This window comes from Phacochoerus africanus, chromosome 9, assembly GCF_016906955.1.
Source record: "Phacochoerus africanus isolate WHEZ1 chromosome 9, ROS_Pafr_v1, whole genome shotgun sequence".
In the NCBI taxonomy this organism is placed as follows: Eukaryota; Metazoa; Chordata; class Mammalia; order Artiodactyla; family Suidae; genus Phacochoerus; species Phacochoerus africanus.
In genome coordinates, this window is record NC_062552.1 from 56674273 (window position 1) to 56693141 (window position 18869).

General features: G+C 47.5%; 1 protein-coding gene across 4 annotated transcripts in view; it reads left to right on the forward strand.

Annotated features, from left to right (window-relative positions):
* The first annotated feature begins 344 nt into the window (after window positions 1-344).
* The window catches only part of ZNF710 (zinc finger protein 710), a 77663-nt gene continuing 59138 nt past the window's right edge, over window positions 345-18869 (forward strand). Inside the window, exons 1-2 of one of the 4 annotated variants that reach the window (XM_047797634.1) lie at window positions 1468-1825; window positions 2865-2903. In XM_047797634.1, the coding sequence (XP_047653590.1) occupies window positions 2899-2903 (5 nt within the window). In that variant the 5' untranslated portion in view covers window positions 1468-1825; window positions 2865-2898. The other 3 variants (XM_047797636.1, XM_047797637.1, XM_047797639.1) reach the window with 3 other exon arrangements.

An 18869-nucleotide genomic window follows, 5' to 3' on the forward strand; every position in this document is an offset into this window, starting at 1 on the left:
ACACACCCAGCCTTCCACCTCTGGCTAGGGAGGGGCGGGCACGGCGGCCCCCGCCCGCACTTCGGTTGGAGCCGGCACCTAGCACCCAGTTCGCCCACCCCCACCAGGCTTCCCACGGGGTGGGGGTGGGGGGGGTCCCCCGGCTCTTTTGTGCCGGCCAGGGCCCCCCATTTCCATGCGAGGTTCTGACGCTCCCCGGCTCCCCCGCTTCAGTTAATCTTTGTTCCCCTTTTCTGCTGAGAGGAGAAAAAAAAAAGAGAGAGAGAGAGAAAGAAAAGGAGGAAAAAAGGCGTGACTTGATTTTCAAACGAAACTCCCACAGCAAACAAAACCCTTTTAGAGAAATAAGAAAGGAGGAAGAAGGAAGAAAAGAGGGAAGAAAAAAAAAAGGAAAGAGAAAACCCTCCAGTCTTTCAATTTGAGTGGGAGAGTTGAACCGAAAGAAAGAGAAAGAAAGGAAGAAAAATCCTCTCTGCGGTAGAAAGAGAAAAGAAAACTTGGGCTGACAGGAGGGGGTGGGGGGTGGAAGGAAGTGAGAACACAAAAGAGAGATAAAAGGGCTGCTTTTCTGTCTCTCTTCCTCCGCCAGCCGGGTTAGGAGGAGCTGTTTTGCATCCCTTCACGTCAGCCCTGCCTCATTCCCTTCTTCCAGGGAGGGAGAGCGAGCGAGCGGGAGAGAGAGGGAGAGAGAGAGAGGAGAGGGAGAGAGAGGGGGGAGAGAGAGAGAAAGAGAAGCCGGAGGGAGGGCGGCAGGAGCCGGCGGCGGGCGCGCGTGGAGGCGGCGGGCGCGCAGCAGCAGCCCGGGCGGTGGGCAGCCAAGGAGCCCCCGGCCCCGGCCCGTCTCGGGCCCCAGCGCAGAAGCCGCGCCCGGACCCAGGGTGAGTGTCCCGCGCGGCCCCGGCCACGGGCTCCGCAGCCCCCGGGGGCCGCGCGCGGGCGGGGGACCCGGGGGGCGCGGGGGTGGGTCGTGCGGCCGCGGCCGCCCCGCCCCCCGCCTCTCCCCGGGGACGCCGCGCGCAGGCCCGCGCCGCGCTGCAAACATGTCGTCTTTCCTTTCACTTCCACGTTCCCTCATGCCGGAAAGCTGGAGGGAGAGAGGGAGAGCGGGGGAAAGAGGGAGAGATGGCGTCCGGGGTGGGGGGGGGGGAGGAGAGGGGGAGGGGGGCCGAGCGAAAGAGGGCGAGAGCGAGGAGAGCGCGCGAAGGAGAGAGAGAGAGAGGGAGAGAGAGAAGCTGAAATGAAAGGAAAGCGCGGCGGCGGCGGGGCGCGAGGCCCGGAGGCGGCCGCGGCTGGCGGGCCCGCACGTGGGTGTCCCAGCGCCCGGCGCCTCGCCCCCCCGCCGCCCGCCGGCCCGGGACTCAAAGTTTCACCCCTTTGCCGCGCCGCCCCGCCCCGCCGGCTGCCCGCAAACTTTATTCTCCCGGCGGGTGGGGTTGCTGCGCGTCCCCGCTGGCCGGGTGGGGGAGGGTTGGGCGCGCCGCCGGGGTGTCGGGGACGCCCCTGGGCCAGCTGCACGCTGGGGGCTGCGCGCTCCGGACCGGGGACCTGTTGAAGGCGTTCGCCGGCCGGCGGGGTCCCCACCGGCCTTTGCTTTGCCTCCTTAGTCTCAGTTCCCCTTCCTCGTCGCCCACTCTCTCCGTCTCCTCGCGGTCATTTTCCTAATTGGACAGAGCTGTGGGGTGTGATCGCCGGCGTCACATTAGGGGCCCCGAGGCTGCCAGGTGGGCACGGGACTCGGGAATCGACGGGACCGCCCCTGCCGGCCTGCAGAGCCCACAGATCGGTCCCTCGTGCCACCGCCCCCCAACCGCCGACTTGCTAACTAGTGCGTATCCCCTTTCCCCCCCACCCCCCCAAACTTGCCTTTTAAGATGACTTTTATGGTTGCTGCAACTGCTTCCTTCCAGTCTGAGCTGTAGTTTGGGAAGATTTCAGAGGCCAGGGCGGTGCTTGCGTGGATTTTAACTAACCTGAAATGATCGTTAATGTATCGCTGAGCTCTGCGATGGTTCGGGCAAGGCGTAGCCGGAGGCTGGGCGCATTTTCACAGGGTCACTATGAGATGCTGGTCCTTCCCCGTCGGAGCGGTCCAATGAAGGACCATCCTCGGGGCCCACCCACCCTTAAGCTGTGGGCCCGCACCCTAACTGCTAAGGGCACCCAGAGCGCCTTTATTTCTGTGCAAAGTGGAAACTCCCAGCCGGTGTAGACTTGGAAGGGACAGACATAGCTAGTTCCAGTGGGCGCCTGGGAAATTCACAAAATTCCCCCACAGGTGTACCTAGAAGGACTTTGAACTTTGGGGGTCACCTAGCCAATTTTGAAGTGGCTCTTTCAGTCCTGCCTTTGTACACGTGTAAGTAAAAACAGTCAAAGTTCATTTCTGCAAACTAGAGGATCTGGAGCCTTATTTAGTCCGGGTTTTGCCCTCACCAGGGAGTCTTCAAAGGACCAGCTGGGCCAGGTCGCGAAGGGGTGGAAAACCACCTCTAATTGTCATTATTTTTTAGAAAACGGATTCTTAGTGTCTGTGGTCCAAGCCGTGGGCCTGTCTGGTTTTGATTTTTTGAGACTTAGTATGGCTGTCCCTTTCTTGGTTGTTTTAAAGTGAATGTTATTTTTGCTAGAAAGCTACAGCTTTGGTGATGGTTTTGTCAGCTGGCCCTCAAACCATGTGTCACCCTGTGCCAAGCACCTGCCAGTCTGGCAACAAGACCTCTAATTGGTCACCTATAGTTCTAGCCACGCTAGTGCTCCACTAACCTGCAGGACCCAGCTTTCTTGCATAAGGGCAGTGGGGGTAGGGCTGCTTTCTTTTGGGTAGGGGGAGCTGGCCATTCTGGTCACATTTTTCTTTCCTCCAGGCTCTCCTGGTTGTCTGTGTGCCCATGGAGGGAGATGTGGTGAGTTGAAGTGGGAGCAGAGGTTCGCTTTTCTCAGAGCTGATTGTTGGGTGAGTGCTTGTCTTGAGGCGTGTGGCCAGTGGGCCATTGCTTCTGTACTTGGGCCACTTCCATTCCAACCCGAACTTTCTACCGGGGAGACTTATTTTAGGCCTGCTGTCTAGAGACAAGGTCTGGCATGGTTTTGGAGTTGGAGGAAGGGAGACCAGTGGGCCCACCGGAGCCTTTACATGCCTTCTATTTTAGGTTTGCCTTGCGGCCCAGGGATATTTTGATCAGAGCTGTACTTGGAAAGCTCAAGTTTGATGTTGGACAGGAGGTAAATAAATAAAGGAGTCAGTGCATATCAGGATGCTGCCCACAGCTCCTCATCAGGCCTCATCCTCACCCCCAGATCCCAGGGCAGGGGTTCATTTTGTTGAATTAAGGAATTTTTGACTCTGCTGAGTGTCATGTTAATGGTGGTTGATCCCAGCCCTTCAACCAGAAAGCCGAAAGAGGACCTTGGAGGTTGTCTAAAAGAAACTGAGGCGTGAGAAAAACTCCGTGCTTGAGATTACACGGTAAACCGCAGAGGCAGCACTCAAACACGGGCTTTCGGGGTCCATTTCCAGTGCTCTGAAGATAAGGCTGCTGCCTGTATTTCCTGCTAGGGAACCTTCCATGTAGAGAATGAAATATGAAAACACGGGCTTCTCCTGCCTTCATGAGATAAGCAAAAGAAGGCCTTCTTTTCCAGGTGTGTTACTTGTTTTCCAGGTGTGTTACATGTACACTTCTGGAGGATGGGTGGCCGGTGTGACTACTTGGGGAAACTGGGTGTTTCTGGCAAAGTCTACCAGTTCAGCGGGGCAGCAGTTTGGCCGTTGGGGTGGGCCCAAGTCGCCCGGCTCATTCTTTGATCTAGATTGCCTTCTTCCCGCTTCGTACTTGTGCGTGGTTGATTTAGGCCTGGTCTGGGAGAAGAACGGGGACCTAAGGAAGGGCCAGAGGCTCGAACTGAACTCTCTTGATGGGTTAGATCTCTTCATAGTTCCTGAAAACAGGTCTGTTTTCGTTTATCGCTAAGCTCCCATGCCTAGAACAGGGCCTGGCACTTAGTGGGGGCCTCAGTAAATACTTGTTGAACGAATGTACTGGACATGAGAAAGATTTCTCTCGCAGAAGGAACCCGTGAATGACACTCAGCGGCAGAGACAGGGAGGTGATTGATGGGAGCTGCAGAGTTTTGCAGTGAGTCATTGCTTAGAACAGGCTCCAGACAGGTAAGGCAGGAGGGGCTGGGCAGAGTAAATCTGGATGGGGTGGAGACTTGTGCAAAACAATAGAGAGATCTTGAATTGGACTGGATATGGGGACGACAATAGCAATCATATATTTGGACCAGGCTTGTGTGAGCAGGTGCTTTATGTGTGTCACCTGGCTTCATCCTCACAGGTGCTAGCTGCTGCGTTGTTATTCCCATTTGGCAGGTTGGGAAACTGGAGGACAGAGGAGTTAGTAACCCATCCAAGGGCTTGGAGCTGGTATCCAAATCCAGGCCAACCAACTTCAAACTTGGCCTCCCTAGAATGGTGATGTATTGAGACATCCTGCTCACACCAAGGAGATAGACATCCAGAGCTTCAGGGTTCCTAGAAAGGATGGCAGCAGAAAAATTGAGAAAGAAATTGTTGGTCTGCAGCTGCTCAGGCAGGGAACAGGCCCTCTGCTTCCTTTGCCAAGGCCGTTGTGTGGCCAAAGACTGTAAGGGAATACTTGTTTGGGGGACCTAACCATTCCCTAAGCAGAGTGGCTGGTACCTATTTGGGGCTGTTTTGCACCTGATAAAGATTTAGGAGACTTTTTTTTTAAAGGTTGCTTTTCGGAGTTCCTGTCGTGGCTCAGTGGTTAACGAATACGACTAGGAACCATGAGGTTGTGGGTTCGATCCCTGGCCTTGCTTAGTGGGTTAAGGATCTGGCGTTGCCGTGAGCTGTGGTGTAGGTTGCAGACACGCCTTGGATCTGGAGTTGCTGTGGCTCTGGTGTAGGCCAGTGGCTACAGCTCCGATTCGACCCCTAGCCTGGGAACCTCCATATGCTGCGGGAGCAGCCCAAGAAATGGCAAAAAGAGCAAAAAAAAAAAAGTTGCTTTTCAACTTTAATTTTAGTCGGTATGTATTTGAACCTGTGGGAATCTTAAAGCCAAAAGAGTTGCCTTTGGCCATGAGGCCTCCAGAAATTGTGTCTCACAAGTGTCAGCCTTCCCTTCGTATTCCAAGGATGATGGTCCAGGCTGCTCCAGCCCACATCAGCTGCCCTTTTATCAATGTTCTGCTGGTCCCGTCCTCATGGAGCTTACAGTCTCCCCGGGAGACAGACATTAAACTAATACTTACACAAATACTCTTTAATTACAGTTGTTATGAATGCTTCAAAGGAAAAAGTACAGAGACTATGGGAGCTGATAATCAGGGAGGATGGGGGTAAGAAAGGCTTTCCTGAAGAAAGGGCATTTAAACAGCCATGCAAAGGGTACGTGAAGAGGCTTTGACCAGGTGGGACAGTCCCTTGACCCTGATGTTCTATATGTGGCTCATGCATGCATCAGCATCGCCTGAGAGCTTGTTAGAAATGCAGAATCTCTGGCGTTCCCATCGTGGCACAGTGGAAACAAACCCAACTAGTATCCATGAGGATACGTGTTCGATCCCTGACCTCGCTCAGTGGGTTAAGGATCTGGTGTTGCCATGAGCTGTGGTGTAGGTTGTAGACACGGCTCCCATCTGGTTGCTGTGGCTGTGGCGTAGGCCGGCACTGCAGCTGCAGTTCAACGCCCAGCCTGGCAACTTCCGTATGCCGTGGGTGCAGTCCTAAAAAAAAAACAAAACAAAACAAAAAGAAAGAAAAAGGAGAAGAAATACAAAATCTAGACCCACCTCAGACCTGCTGAATCTGCATCTTAACGAGATTCACGTGCATGGTATCGGCTGAGAAATGCTGATGGCATCAAAGTCCCAAACTGGGAGGTTCGCAAATTTGCTGCGAATGAGTTGGGTGACCTCGGGCAAGTCACCCAACTTGGAGTGACTTGGAGTAGTAACGAGGGAATGAGATCACCCCACAAGTTCCTTCTGGCCACTCAGATCTCTGGCTTTCGCTGGTGGCATGCTGTCTCCAGGCTTATTGAGGGGAAGGACCTGAGATTACCCGGCATCCTCCTCTGTGGTGCCTCTGATGGAGGCCAGCAGGCACTGCTCGTTCATGCCTAGTCTAACTCAGTAAGCACAAAAGAGGGGCCAGACCATCCTTGGGGAAAGATTGAAACTCATTCGTAAAGATAACATGGAGCTTTGTGGCCTACAGAGAGATTATCTTAAGGTGACCCAGGCATGATTTAACTCGAAGCGAGGGGAAAAATTGGCAAGGGTCAAAGGGAACTTGAGGAAGAAAGGTGTAATGTTTTTGCCAAGAGTGGAACCTAAACCAAAGGTGGGAGGAACCTGCCCAGCAGTTCTGTGCACCTGAACATAATACATCAAGGATTGCCATGGGGTTTTGCCCCTGAGATCCTCATGTCACTGTAGAGAGGTCAGAGGGCTGGAACCAGGGCTCCTTGACCCTGGTTCTAGCTGTGTGTGGGCTTCAGTTACACCTGCACTTGTGCAGAGGGTTTACCTTTGTGGGCGCTTTTTTAGGGAGAGGACCTGCAGCTCTCACCACCTCAAAGGGATCTGTGGCCTCCCAGGACTAGGGGCAAAAGGCCCTTTTATCATGCAGCACTTGCTATGTGCCAGGGCTCTTTTCTAAGCCCTTTCGGTATGTTAGCTCATTTAGGTTGAGGACTTTTCAAGGCAGTCTTCTGCCTAGTAAATGTCAGAACCAGGATTGGCACCCAGGCAGGCAGGCCCCAGAGTTCCTGCTTGCAAAACCTACCTTAGGCAGTTCCCATCGTGGCTCAGTGGAAACGAATCTGACTAGCATCCATGAGGACGCAGGTTCAATCCCTGGCCTCGCTCAGTGGGTTAAGGATCCGGCGTTGCCATGAGCTGTGGTATAGATCACAGATGTGGCTTGGATCCTGCGTTGCTATGGTGTAGGCCAGCAGCTGCAGTCCCCAATTTGACCCCTAGCCTGGGAACTTCCATATGCCTCAGGTGAGGCCCTAAAGACAAAAAAAACCCTACCTTAGTACCAAAGCAGGTGGGACTAGGGGAGAATTCTTTTTGGTCTTTTTTTTTTTTTTTTTTTTTGCTATTTCTTTGGGCCGCTCCCTCGGCATATGGAGGTTCCCAGGCTAGGGGTCTAATCGGAGCTGTAGCCACCGGCCTATGCCAGAGCCACAGCAACGCAGGATCCGAGCCGCGTCTGCAACCTACACCACAGCTCATGGCAACACCGGATCCTTAACCCACTGAGCAAGGGCAGGGACCGAACCTGCAACCTCATGGTTCCTAGTCGTATTCGTTAACCACTGCGCCACGACGGGAACTCCCGGGAGAGTTCTTTTTGGGAAAACAGAAATTGAGGTTACAGAGGGCTCCATGTTACAAGTAAGGATCTCCCAATTTTTTTTTTTTTTTTTGGTCTTTTGCCTTCTCTAGAGCCGCTTTCTCGGCATATGGAGATTCCCAGGCTAGGGGTCTAATCGGAGCTATAGCCACTGGCCTACGCCAGAACCACAGCAACGCAGGATCCGAGCCGCGTCTGCGACCTACACCACAGCTCATGGCAACGCCGGATCGTCAACCCACTGAGCAAGGGCAGGGATCGAACCTGCAACCTCATGGTTCCTAGTCGAATTCAAGTTAACCACTGCGCCACGACGGGAACGCCATGGATCTCCCAATTTTTCATGCATAAAACTGAAAAAGTTTTCCCAAGACCAGCCCATGAGAACCTCTTGGGCCCAATTCATGAGTGTTTGCAAAATAATAATAGTAGTAATGAAGAATTAGAAAATAAGACTGCTGCAGTACTATTGCAAGGGATATTAAAAATCTCTAGAATCAAATAGAAAGTGCTTGGACACAGTCAACTTAGAGGGGTTGCTTGCAGAATCTGGGTTGGGTTCTGAAAAGGGAGATTAAAGGGTGCTAGAGGCCAAAGCAGGGCCAAATGTATGTCCCATCAGCAGCTTCAAAAGGTAAAGCGAGTGGCTTTAATTACCTTCTAATGAATGTGTATAGCTCACAGTCTGACCCTTCCCCATCCCCAGTGCCTTACCCCAGTACAGAGGGGCCTTTTGTCTTCTCTCTTACACATTTCTGTGCCATTTGAGTATTTCTCGGTAGGTATTATCTTTATAATCTATATATTTGTAAATGGAGTAAAAGGGCTATTAGAAGTGGGTTGATCTATAGGGTGGTTTTGGTTTTGTCTTCTACAACCATCATTAAAGTTCCCATCGTGGCTCAGTCCCACTGAGACTAGCATCCATGAGGACTCGGGTTCGATCCCTGGCCTCACTCTGTGGGTTAAGGATCCCAAGTTGTCGTGAGCTGTGATGTAGGCCAGCAGCTGCAGCTCCAATTTGACCCCTACCCTGGGAACTTCCATATGTCATGGGTGGGGCCCTTAAAAAAAAAAACCAAAAAAAAAAAAATACAACCATCATCATAAAGAACTTTCTCATATTAAATACATATGCTGTACTGTGTGTATGTTTGGGGAGTACTGAGAGAATTGTTGGGGTAGCAAGGATTTTCTGTGCCAATGAAAGCTGAGAATAAGGGATCACGTTGTCACCCAACTGCCTTCCCTACTCGCCACCCCTGCCACATGTAATATAAATAGGAAATCAAAATCAGGTGAGGATGGAGTTCCCGTTGTGGCACAGTGGTTAACGAATCCGACTAGGAACCATGAGGTTGCAGGTTCGACCCCTGGCCTTGCTCAGTGGGTTAACGATCCGGCCTTGCTGTGGCTCTGGTGTAGGCTGGCGTCTACAGCTCCGATTCAGCCCCTAGCCTGGGAACCTCCATGTGCCATGGGAGCGGCTCAAGAAATGGCAAAAAAAAAAAAAAAAAAAAATCAGGTGAGGATGATCAATGGAAAGTAGGAATGTCCACTATTTTATTTTATTTTTATTTTATTTTATTTTTAAGCTTAAGCATTCTGTTAACCTGAAATGTGAATCTCTTTTCTACTTTGGGAAAGGTTTAACTTTCTAAACAGTAATGAGTTTCACTGTTCTTGTTTTTCCTCCCTAAAACCCACTTCTAGATCATAAATATGCACCTGAATTACTCTCAATTAGTGAAATGAGTTTCCAAATCTGTGGATTTTACTTACACATCATTTGAGTTTCATTGGACAAGACAGATCATTATGGACAGAACTGTTAGGCATGGAGCTTTAGGAAAACAATTGATTGCCTGAAATTCAGCACAGTATCAAATGCTTGTTGAGTTGATCATTTCAATAGCATTAAAGCTAAAATCAGCGTAAAACAAATGGCATTCCCTCTTAGGGAAATTGCAGAAATAGGGATTCTCATCATGGTTCAGTGGTTAACAAGTCCGACTAGGAATCATGAGGTTGCGGGTTCAATCCCTGGCCTCGATCAGTGGGTTAAGGATCCAGTGTTGCCATGAGCTGTGGTATAGGTCACAGAAGTGGCTCCAGTCTGGTGTTGCTGTGGGCTATGGCGAAGGCTGGCAGCTACAGCTCCGATTAGACCCCTAGCCTGGGAACCTCCATATGCCGTGGGTGCGGACCTGAAAAGAAAAAAGACCAAAAAAAAAGAAATTGCAAAAATATACACTTCCTTAAGATAAATTTCTTTCAGTTAAGTGTATTTTAGATGTTCTTTTGCTTAAAACACAGTGGCCTGTACATATGTAATAAAATTATAGAGAACTAGGTGCACACAAACAAACACACGTGTGCATGTAAAGACAGTAACATGTGACCAAGTTCTGTGGACGGTGTTGCAATGTTCTGTGATGTCAGTTTCCTGGTTGTGATATTGTACCATAGTTGTGGAAGATGTTACCGTTAGGGGAAACTGGATGAAATTCCAGGGTAATACTCTTCTTTTATTCGGTTGTTTTGTTGTTGAAATACAGTCGATTTTGCAATGTTGTGTTGGTTTCAGGCATGTATCTGAAAGAAATGAAACCTCTAATTTAAAAGGATACATGCACCCCAGTGTTCATAACTATTTATAATAGCCAAGACTCCACCCTTTTAAATTTAGACGGAAACTCTAACTTCTCTGATGACTCTTGGTTATGATGGTTTGTCTTCTGGGTGGTGCTTGAAAGCCATCCCCGACCCCATTCCATTCCCAGTGAGGCAGCTGTGAAGGGGATGGACTTCTGGATGGGAAGGTTGTCCTGCTTGTGTTTGGTTAAAAAATTGTACAAACTTTAGTGACTGTTTCGTGTGCCATGTCAGAAGATATTCACAGGGACCATGCCTGAGCTGACCCCTAAGGAAAGTTAGGGAGCACTTTGGAGGCTGGTGGTACTGGTTGGTGAACTGCATCCTGGGGTCCCCAGGCCCCGCAGCCTCACCTCCTATCCATTCATTAGCCACAGACCACAGGTCTACTGTGGACCTGCCATTACCTGAAAACAGCTCACCTTTGAAATTCTGAATTCTTCCAGTCCCCCTACGGCACAGCCCTCCTTAAAACAACCCTGGCCACCCCTTCCCCAAGCTGGGAAACCTCTGCCTACTCACCTAGGCCTCATGCCCATGTCCTGCCCAGGCTGCCTCCCTGTGCCCCACCTCCCTGCCTACACACACCTGTGTCCCTCTCCTTGGCTGGCCTCTCCCCGGCTCCCCTCCCATTTCCCTTCTCCTTACCCTAGGCCTCCACAAAGAAGAAGTCACCCTTTCTATCCCTGCTGCCCCTCTCCAACTCTGACCTGCTCTCCTGGACATCTCCTGCCACCTCCTGATCGCACCTGGTGGCCTCTCTCTACTTGGCTTCTCTGTAGTAGGGCTGTCCTGAGACTTCCCCCTTGGGGGTTCTGGCTCGCTGCACTGTGTCTTCCTCCCAGCTCTAACCCTGCTTTTTCTGCCACTCCTTCCGCTCCTGGCTATGCCCTGGTGCCTCAGTTCTGCACTGCTTGCTTCCCATCCAGGTCTGTGGTTTCACCCTGCATAGCAAGAACTCTTAGCCTGTATCCCTGTCCTCCTGTCTCCTGTGAACAGCCTTGAGCTGGGATTACATTAGTTATAGTTTTTGGGTATATAGGGTAATCTTCCTACCATCTTAATTTGTGTTTTCTGTTTCTTTTTCTGATTCTTTCTTTTCTCTCTCTCTCTCTCTTTTTGTTCCACTCTTTTTTTTCTCTTTACTGCTTTGGAACTTATATACTCTATTTCTGTTCTTTTGATGCATGCAGACTGCATAAGTTTAAAGTCATGGTTCCTAGTCGAATTCGTTAACCACTGCGTCACGATGGGAACTCCTGTTTCACTTTTTAATACCACTTTTTAATACCATATCTTTTTTTGAGCAATGCAGGGATCTTGGGATGCCTGATATAAAGTTGCCGTTGTCCCTGCTCACATTCATTTGTCATACAATAGCTCTATCTTGTTTCAATTTTTTTTTTTTTTTTTTGGCTTTTTAGGGCTGCACCCATGCCCTGTGGAGTTTCCCAGGCTAGGGGTCTAATTGGAGCTACAGCTGCCGGCCTACACCACAGCCATAGCAATGCTGGATCCTTAACCCACTGAGCGAGGCCAGGTATCAAACCCACAACCTCATGGTTCCTAGTCGGATTCGTTTCCCCTGTGCCATGACGGGAACTCTTTGTTTCACTTTTTTTTTTCTTTTTATCTTTTCTAGGGCCACATCTGTGGCATATGGAGGTTCCCAGGCTAGGGGTCTAATAGGAGCTGTAGCCACTGGCCTACGCCAGAGCCACAGCAACTCGGGATCCAAGCCTGCAACCTACACCACAGTTCATGGCAACGCTGGATCCTTAACCCACTGAGCAAGGCCAGGGATAAAACCAGCAACCTCATGGTTCCTAGTCGAATTCGTTAACCACTGCGCCACGATGGGAACTCCTGTTTCACTTTTTAATACCAAAAATTAGGCATGATTTTCAGTGTTCTGTATGGTTGGTTAAATGTTGATTTTCCACATATTTACCATTTTGTTTCCTCATGTTTCTCCTTGCATCTCAGACTTTCTAGAATCAGAACATCATGTGGTGGAGGTGTTTTAATCGTAAATTTTCAGTTCCTGTACGGCTAAAATTTTATTTCATATTTCTTGTCAAGAGATTGTTTTACTGGGTATAAAACATTAGCTTGACAGTTATTTTCTCTTAGTATTTCAAGGTGTATTCCACTGTCTTTTGACTTTCTTTATTGATATTGAGAAGTTAGTAGCCCAGTTATTGGTCTTCTTAGATGATTTCTTCTTTCTGGTGGTTTTGTTATTGTTGTGATGGTGGTGATGGTGGTGTGTATTTGTGTTCCCATGTCTCCATGTATGTGTGTTTTGCAGTTTAATGTATTTAGGAGTGGATTTTATTTTATTTAGCTAAAGATTCATTAGACTTCCTGAAGCCAGAGATTAATGACTTTTATTACTTCTAGAAAATTTTCATCCTTTATCTCTTTGGCTATAATCTCTCCATCCTCTGGTGTCTCCTTGGGACTGCCAGTTAGATGTATCTTAGCTCTTATTCTCTCTGTCCTTTACATCTCTTAACATCTTTTTTTATTATCAATATTTTGGGCGTTTTGTAGTGTTTCCTGGGTTTGTTTTTTTGCTTTTTAGGGTCACACCTGTGACATATGGAGGTTACCAGGCTAGAGGTCAAATCAGAGCTACAGCTTCTGGCCTACACCACAGCCACAGCAACCTATACCACAGCTAATGGTAACACCAGATCCTTAACCCACTGAGTGAGGCCAGGGATTGAACTCAAAACCCCATGGTTCCTAGTTGGATTCATTAACCACTGAGCCATGATGGGAACTCCTTTACGTGGGTTTTTAAATCCTCATTGTATTTAATCATATTAAACATACTTATTCTTTTGTATCCAGTGAGCCTAGTATCTGTAGTATTTGCAGGTATAGTTCTATCATTTGATGCTTCGGTTCACTCCCAGTCAAGAGAGCTTGTTTCTTTATGTGTTTTCTTGATTTTTTTTTTCTTTTTTTCTTTTTTATTGCAAGCTTACGTTTGTTAGGTGAGAATTCTTTGATGTATGGAATGAGAGTACATTCTTCCAGGGAGAATATGTGTTGCCTTCTGTGCAACACCTTAAGGCTCTACAGACGGGTCGTTTATTATTCTTACCTTGCAGTTTTGAGGACCAGAGCCCAAGCCCACATGAGGGCCTGCCAATGACCACAGATTCTCAGAGGAACGTTTTCATTTGCAAGTCCACCCACAGCTAACACTAAGCTAAATTCCTTCCTCTTGTCTGTGTACCACCAGACACCCCACTTTGTCCCATTGTTCCCTTTTTACCAAATGCCTCCTCTCCAAATTTGGCAGAGTCTTAGTCATGTCACGTCCAATTAAAAACTATGTATCTTCTGAGCCTTCTCCATGCCATCCCTTGCGGAATTAACCGATGCTTCTACATTCATTGGCTACCGTCACCTTACCTTTAGTCTGTGGGTGTTTGTGTTGAGACCCCACACTGGATTCTGAACTTCTTAAAAGCTCAGAGCTGTGTCATTTATTTCTGGAGCCCCCATGCCTGGCTTACTGTTGGGAAGAGTAGTTGCTTAATAAATATCTATTGATTGGACAGAATTCATGGCAAAATCAATATGTCTATTCTTCTTGAATAGTAATTTAAAAAAATCACAAGCACTAACCTACCCCATGATTTTGGATAAGTCCATTTTACCACTTTAGCTTTAAGTGGTAGATTTAAAGTGCTGTAAAGTGAAGGGATGCTTCTGAGAGCCTTACTTGTTCTAAGATACCGAGATTCGACTTAACTTGTGTGACTGTCTGTCATGATAACATGGGTCAGCTCTTGGCTCACAAATGGAATGAAGGGATGGAAGGACCATGGAAAGAAGGTGCACGACTCTAATATAACAGGGCATGATTTGGAAGAGGAGAAAGAGAAGGGACTCGAAGGTAAATTAATATGAAAGGTGACATTTTAGCAGGGTAACATTTCAAAAATTCGTAACTTGAGGAGTTACTGCATGGCTTAGTAGGTTAAGGATCCAGCATTGTCACTGCAGGGACTCAGTTGCTGCTGTGGTGCTAGTTCGGTCCCCAGCCTGGAAACTTCTGCATGCTGCAGGCACGGCCAAAAAAATAACTTAAAAAAATAGTAAAATTTGTGACTTGAGACAACTTGATGGCTATCTAAAAAAATGAACACTTGGGGGATACGCAGTTTTTGAAGGCATGACTTCTCTGTGTTCTCCTTTACCTGGCAAAGCAATTTTCCCCTTCACCCCCACCCCCCAAAAAAAGAACACTTAGAAGTTCCCTTGTGGTGCAGCAGGTCAAGGATCTAGCATTGCTACAGCTGTGGTGCAGGTCAAAACAGAAGCATGGTTTCAGTCCAGCCCAGAAACTTCCATGAGGTGCAGGTGCAGCCCCCCCAAACAAACAAACAAACAAACAAAAAACACCTATAACAAAATCATTTTCAGACAGATTGAATATAAAAAGTGAATTCACAGGAGTTCCCATTGTGGCTCAGTGGGTTAAGAATCTGACTAGTGTCCATGAGGATGCGGGATCGATCCCTGGTCTCGCTCAGTGGGTCGGGGATCCGGTGGTGGTGTGAGCTGTGGTGAGGTGGCAGGTGCTGCTTGGATCCCACACTGCTGTGGCTCTGATGTAGGCTGGCAGCTCTAGCTTCAGTTCGACCCCTAGCCTGGGAACGTCCATACGCAGCAGGTGTGGGTCTAAAGAGAAAAAAGAAAAAAAAAGGGAATTCAGGGAAAATACTTTCTAAGTTTGACTTAAAACCCAGAAGTCATAGAAGAAAAGATGAACATATTTGACCCTACACAAGTGAAAAATTTCTTGGTGGCAAAATAATCATTCATAAACAGTCAAAAGAGTCTCCTGCTTCTTAAAACTGGGAAAATAGTTTTGTAACATATATCAGAGATAGAGCTGATTTCCTTAATCTAAAGAGGAAACCAATAAGAAAAAGGCTATCACACCAATTTTTAAAATGAGCTATGAACGTGGATCATTCACCAAAAAGGAAATACAGGAGTTCTCCCCTGACACAGCAGATTTAGGATCCAGCATTGTCACTGTAGCAGCTTGGGTTGCTACTGTGGCATGGGTTCAATCCCTGGCCTGGGAACTTCCACATGCTGTGGGTACAACCAGGAAAAGGAGATACAGACGGTTCTTAGCCATATAAGGTGTTCAGCCCAGTTGTCATAAGAGAAATGTTAACTCTGCTATGGAGAAGTGACACTGGGGACAGATATTCTCATAATTGTTGTAAGAGTGTTAAGTTGGTACAGCCTGTATGGAGAGGGTCTTGCCAGTATTTATTAAAAGTGCACAGGCAACTCCACTTCTGGGAATTCTTCTCATAGATAGGAGCATACAGGTGAAATGATGTATTTTTAAAGGAAGTTCATTATATCATTGCTAATAAAAGCAAAAACAAATAAAAAGGGAAACAGCCTTAATGTCCATCATTATAGAACTGGTAAATAAATTATCTTACAATCATGCCTTGCAACTCTGTGAAAAAGAATGTGAAAGCTCCCTGTGTGTGGATGTGGTTGCTGAGATATTTTCTTAAGTAAGAAAGTAAGAGACAATGCCTGGCTAAGCAGCATTTTGCAAGGATTCCTAGTAGACTGGAAAGAGTGTTTTTCCCCCAGCAGATGCTGACTTTTCACTGTGTTCCTTTTTCTACATTTTGAATTTTGCACTTTGTGCATATACTACCTAATTTAAAAATTTTTTCTTTTGTTATTATTATTAAAGTATCATTGATATACAGTGTTTCTTCAAGTTCTGTTTTTCTGCAAAGTGACACACAGTGCCCTATATTGTATAGTAGGATATCATTGCCCATGCATTCGAGATGTAACAGTTTGCATCCAAAAAAAACCCCCCAAATGCCCGTCCATCCCACTCCCTCCCCTTTACCCCTTGGGAACTCCACGTCTGTTCTCCTTGGCCATGGTCTGTTTCTGTTTTTTTTTTTTCTTTCTTTTTTTTTTTAGATAGATTCATCTGTTCCATAGTTTTGATTCACAAGTAAGTGATACATATGATATTTGTCTTTTTCTTTCTGACTTACTTCACTTAGTCTGAGAATCTCTAGTTCCATCCACGTTGCTGCAAATGGCATTAGTTTGTCTTTTTTATGGCTGAGTAGTATTCCATTGTGTATATGTACCATATCCTCTTAATCCATTCCTCTCTCACTGAACATTTAGGTTGTTTCTATGTCTTGGCTGTTGTGAATAGTGCTGCAGTGAACATAGGGATGTGTGTATCTTTTTCAAAGTTTTGTCCAGATATTTACCCAGAAGTGGGATTGCTGGATCATATGGTATTTCTATATTTAGTTTTCTGAGGAACCTCCATACTGTTTTCCATAGTGATTGTACCAATTTACATTCTCACCAACAGTGTAGGAGGGTTCCCTTTTCTCCACACCCTCTCCAGCGTTTGTTATTTGTAGTCTTATTAATGATGGCCTTTCTGACTGATGTGAGGTGGTACCTCACTGGAGTTGTGATTTGTATTTCTCTAATAATTAGTGATGTTGAGCATTTTTTCAAAATTTTTTTCAAAGAAGAAGGTTAGGGTACAAGGAAGGGAGAGAAGAAGGATCTCGCCTTAGCGCTTGCATTTTTCCATAGGCTATTTTAGTTACTCCCCTCAGCAGCCCCTAGCAAAGTTACCATTTTTATAAACCAAGAAACTGAAGTGCAGAAGTCTGTGAATGATTTGCCCAAGTTCATGGGGAGAGCCTTGGAACCTAGCATTGAATCCAATTCTCACTCCAGGATCACTGGGCTCTTGTCTGCAGATCAGTGTTTTCTCCCTTTATTTTTAGCTGATAGCTCATAGGTCAAGGACCAATGGCCATGCACCATAGCCTGGGCCCACCCACCCTGCCAAGGGGGTGTGTGTCGAGTGCCACCCTGCCTCCTCCAGCTGGCTTGCTGGCTCACAAGTCTTCCTGGGCAGAGCTCAGGTGGTGGAGCTAGCCCCAAACCCAGCCCTCCACATCAGACACAAATGAGGATTAGGGATGGGCTTTGCAGTCCTACCTTTGAAGTTCCCAGCTTTTATCAGAGTGTCTGAACCTGAACATGATTTCAAGGGAGCTTTTATTACTGTCTGTATAAACTGGCCTCAGGTAGGTACCAGCTGCTGCCAGGTGCTGAGGGAGCACTTCCTGGTGCCTTAAGCTGGTGCCTTCACTTTGTCTTATGAGGGGAAGTTTTCAAGGCTGAAAGTTCTTGGTACTTGGAAGATTCTGGAAGAACACCTTTTCCCTATTTCCTATCCACAGGTGCAATTGGATGGCATCTCATTAATTAAAGGAAGGGAGAGGTGGTTTTTGGGTTTTTGGGTTTTGGTTTTGGTTTTTGTCTCATAAAAACACCTGCGCTATTTTCAAAGTAAGGTACTGACTGCTTCCTCTTCGCTGAAGAGAAATTCTGTATGGAGAACAAAGCTAAAGGTGTTGGCGAGATATAACACGAGGCTGTAATTTAGAGGATACGGCGTCAACAGGGGGACCAATTTGATGTCTTTTAAGAGACAGAATCATTGAGCACCACCTGTCCTAGTGTGTGGTATATTTGTTTTCTAAATTGGAGTCACTTCTTAAGAAGGAGGCAGGGGGATCTTTCGGGGCTAAGGAGTCCGGTTCAGGTCCATGGGCCTGAACGGGCATGTCCAGTCCTGTCACTGTGTTACTTGACATCTTTACAAGGATCCATGCTGTCCTTTTTTCATCTGTTAGGCCTGTGGAAGTGTCTTAAACATCACGGAGTTGTACCCATATCAAGTGTGCACCTGGCTCTTTGCTGAGTGCATGAGTAGGTAGGAGGCCCCCGACCCATAAATGTTCCCCAAATGGATAAATTTTGATCTTTGAGATAGATTTTTAAAGCTTTTGATCAGAAAGAGGCCTGGGGAAGTTTAGACAGCTCCCATTGCTCCTCAGGTTTATCCTGATGCTTGAATAATTAAATCCATGCCCTGTGGGATTTTTCCTTCTTTAGGCTCTAGGTTGTCTTACGCAAAGGCCAGCTTCTATAGATGGTACACTGTGCACCCTTTTAAGGCCCTCCCCAGCTTTCCACTCTGGTTTTCTTCTCGTGTTCTAACTGATTATCTGGACAAACTTTTGTGTAACGTCACTTAAGTTCTTTTGCTTCAATTACAAAGTTTATCAGAATTGCTCTTCCAGATCCCTATTTGGGAGCTTTTATATGTTGGTTGTAAAAATTCATTCCTTATGACCAGGAGCTGACCTTTTAGAAATTACCCCCTTTGGGAGTTCTCGTCGTGATTCAGCGGAAATGAATCTGACTACTATCCATGAGGACACAGGTTCAATCCATAGCCTGGTTCAGTGGGTTAAGGATCCAGCATTGCTGTGATCTGTGGTGTAGGTCGAAGACGAGGCTTGGATCTTGCGTGGCTGTGGCTGTGGCGTAGGCCAGAGGTTGCAGCTCTAATTGCACCCCTAGCCTGGGAACCTCCATGTGCCGTGGGTGTGGCCCTAAAAAGACAAAAAAAAAAAAAAAATCCCCTCTTGGAATCCACTAAAGGGATAGCTATAATCCTTCCTTTGATCAAGGACAGGAGTAACGCTTTTTTTTTCACACCAACCCCCCTCTGCCCGCTCCCCCCCACCCCCATGACAGGGACTCTAAGGTCAGAAAAGCTGGGTCCTGACTGTTCTGAGGACAGGGCTCCCTGCTCTTGACTTGCTCTCCCTGCCCTCCACAGCCCTTCTGGAGGATTTTAATTCTTCTTCAGTGGAAACCACCTCTTAGTCCTTGAAAATATTCT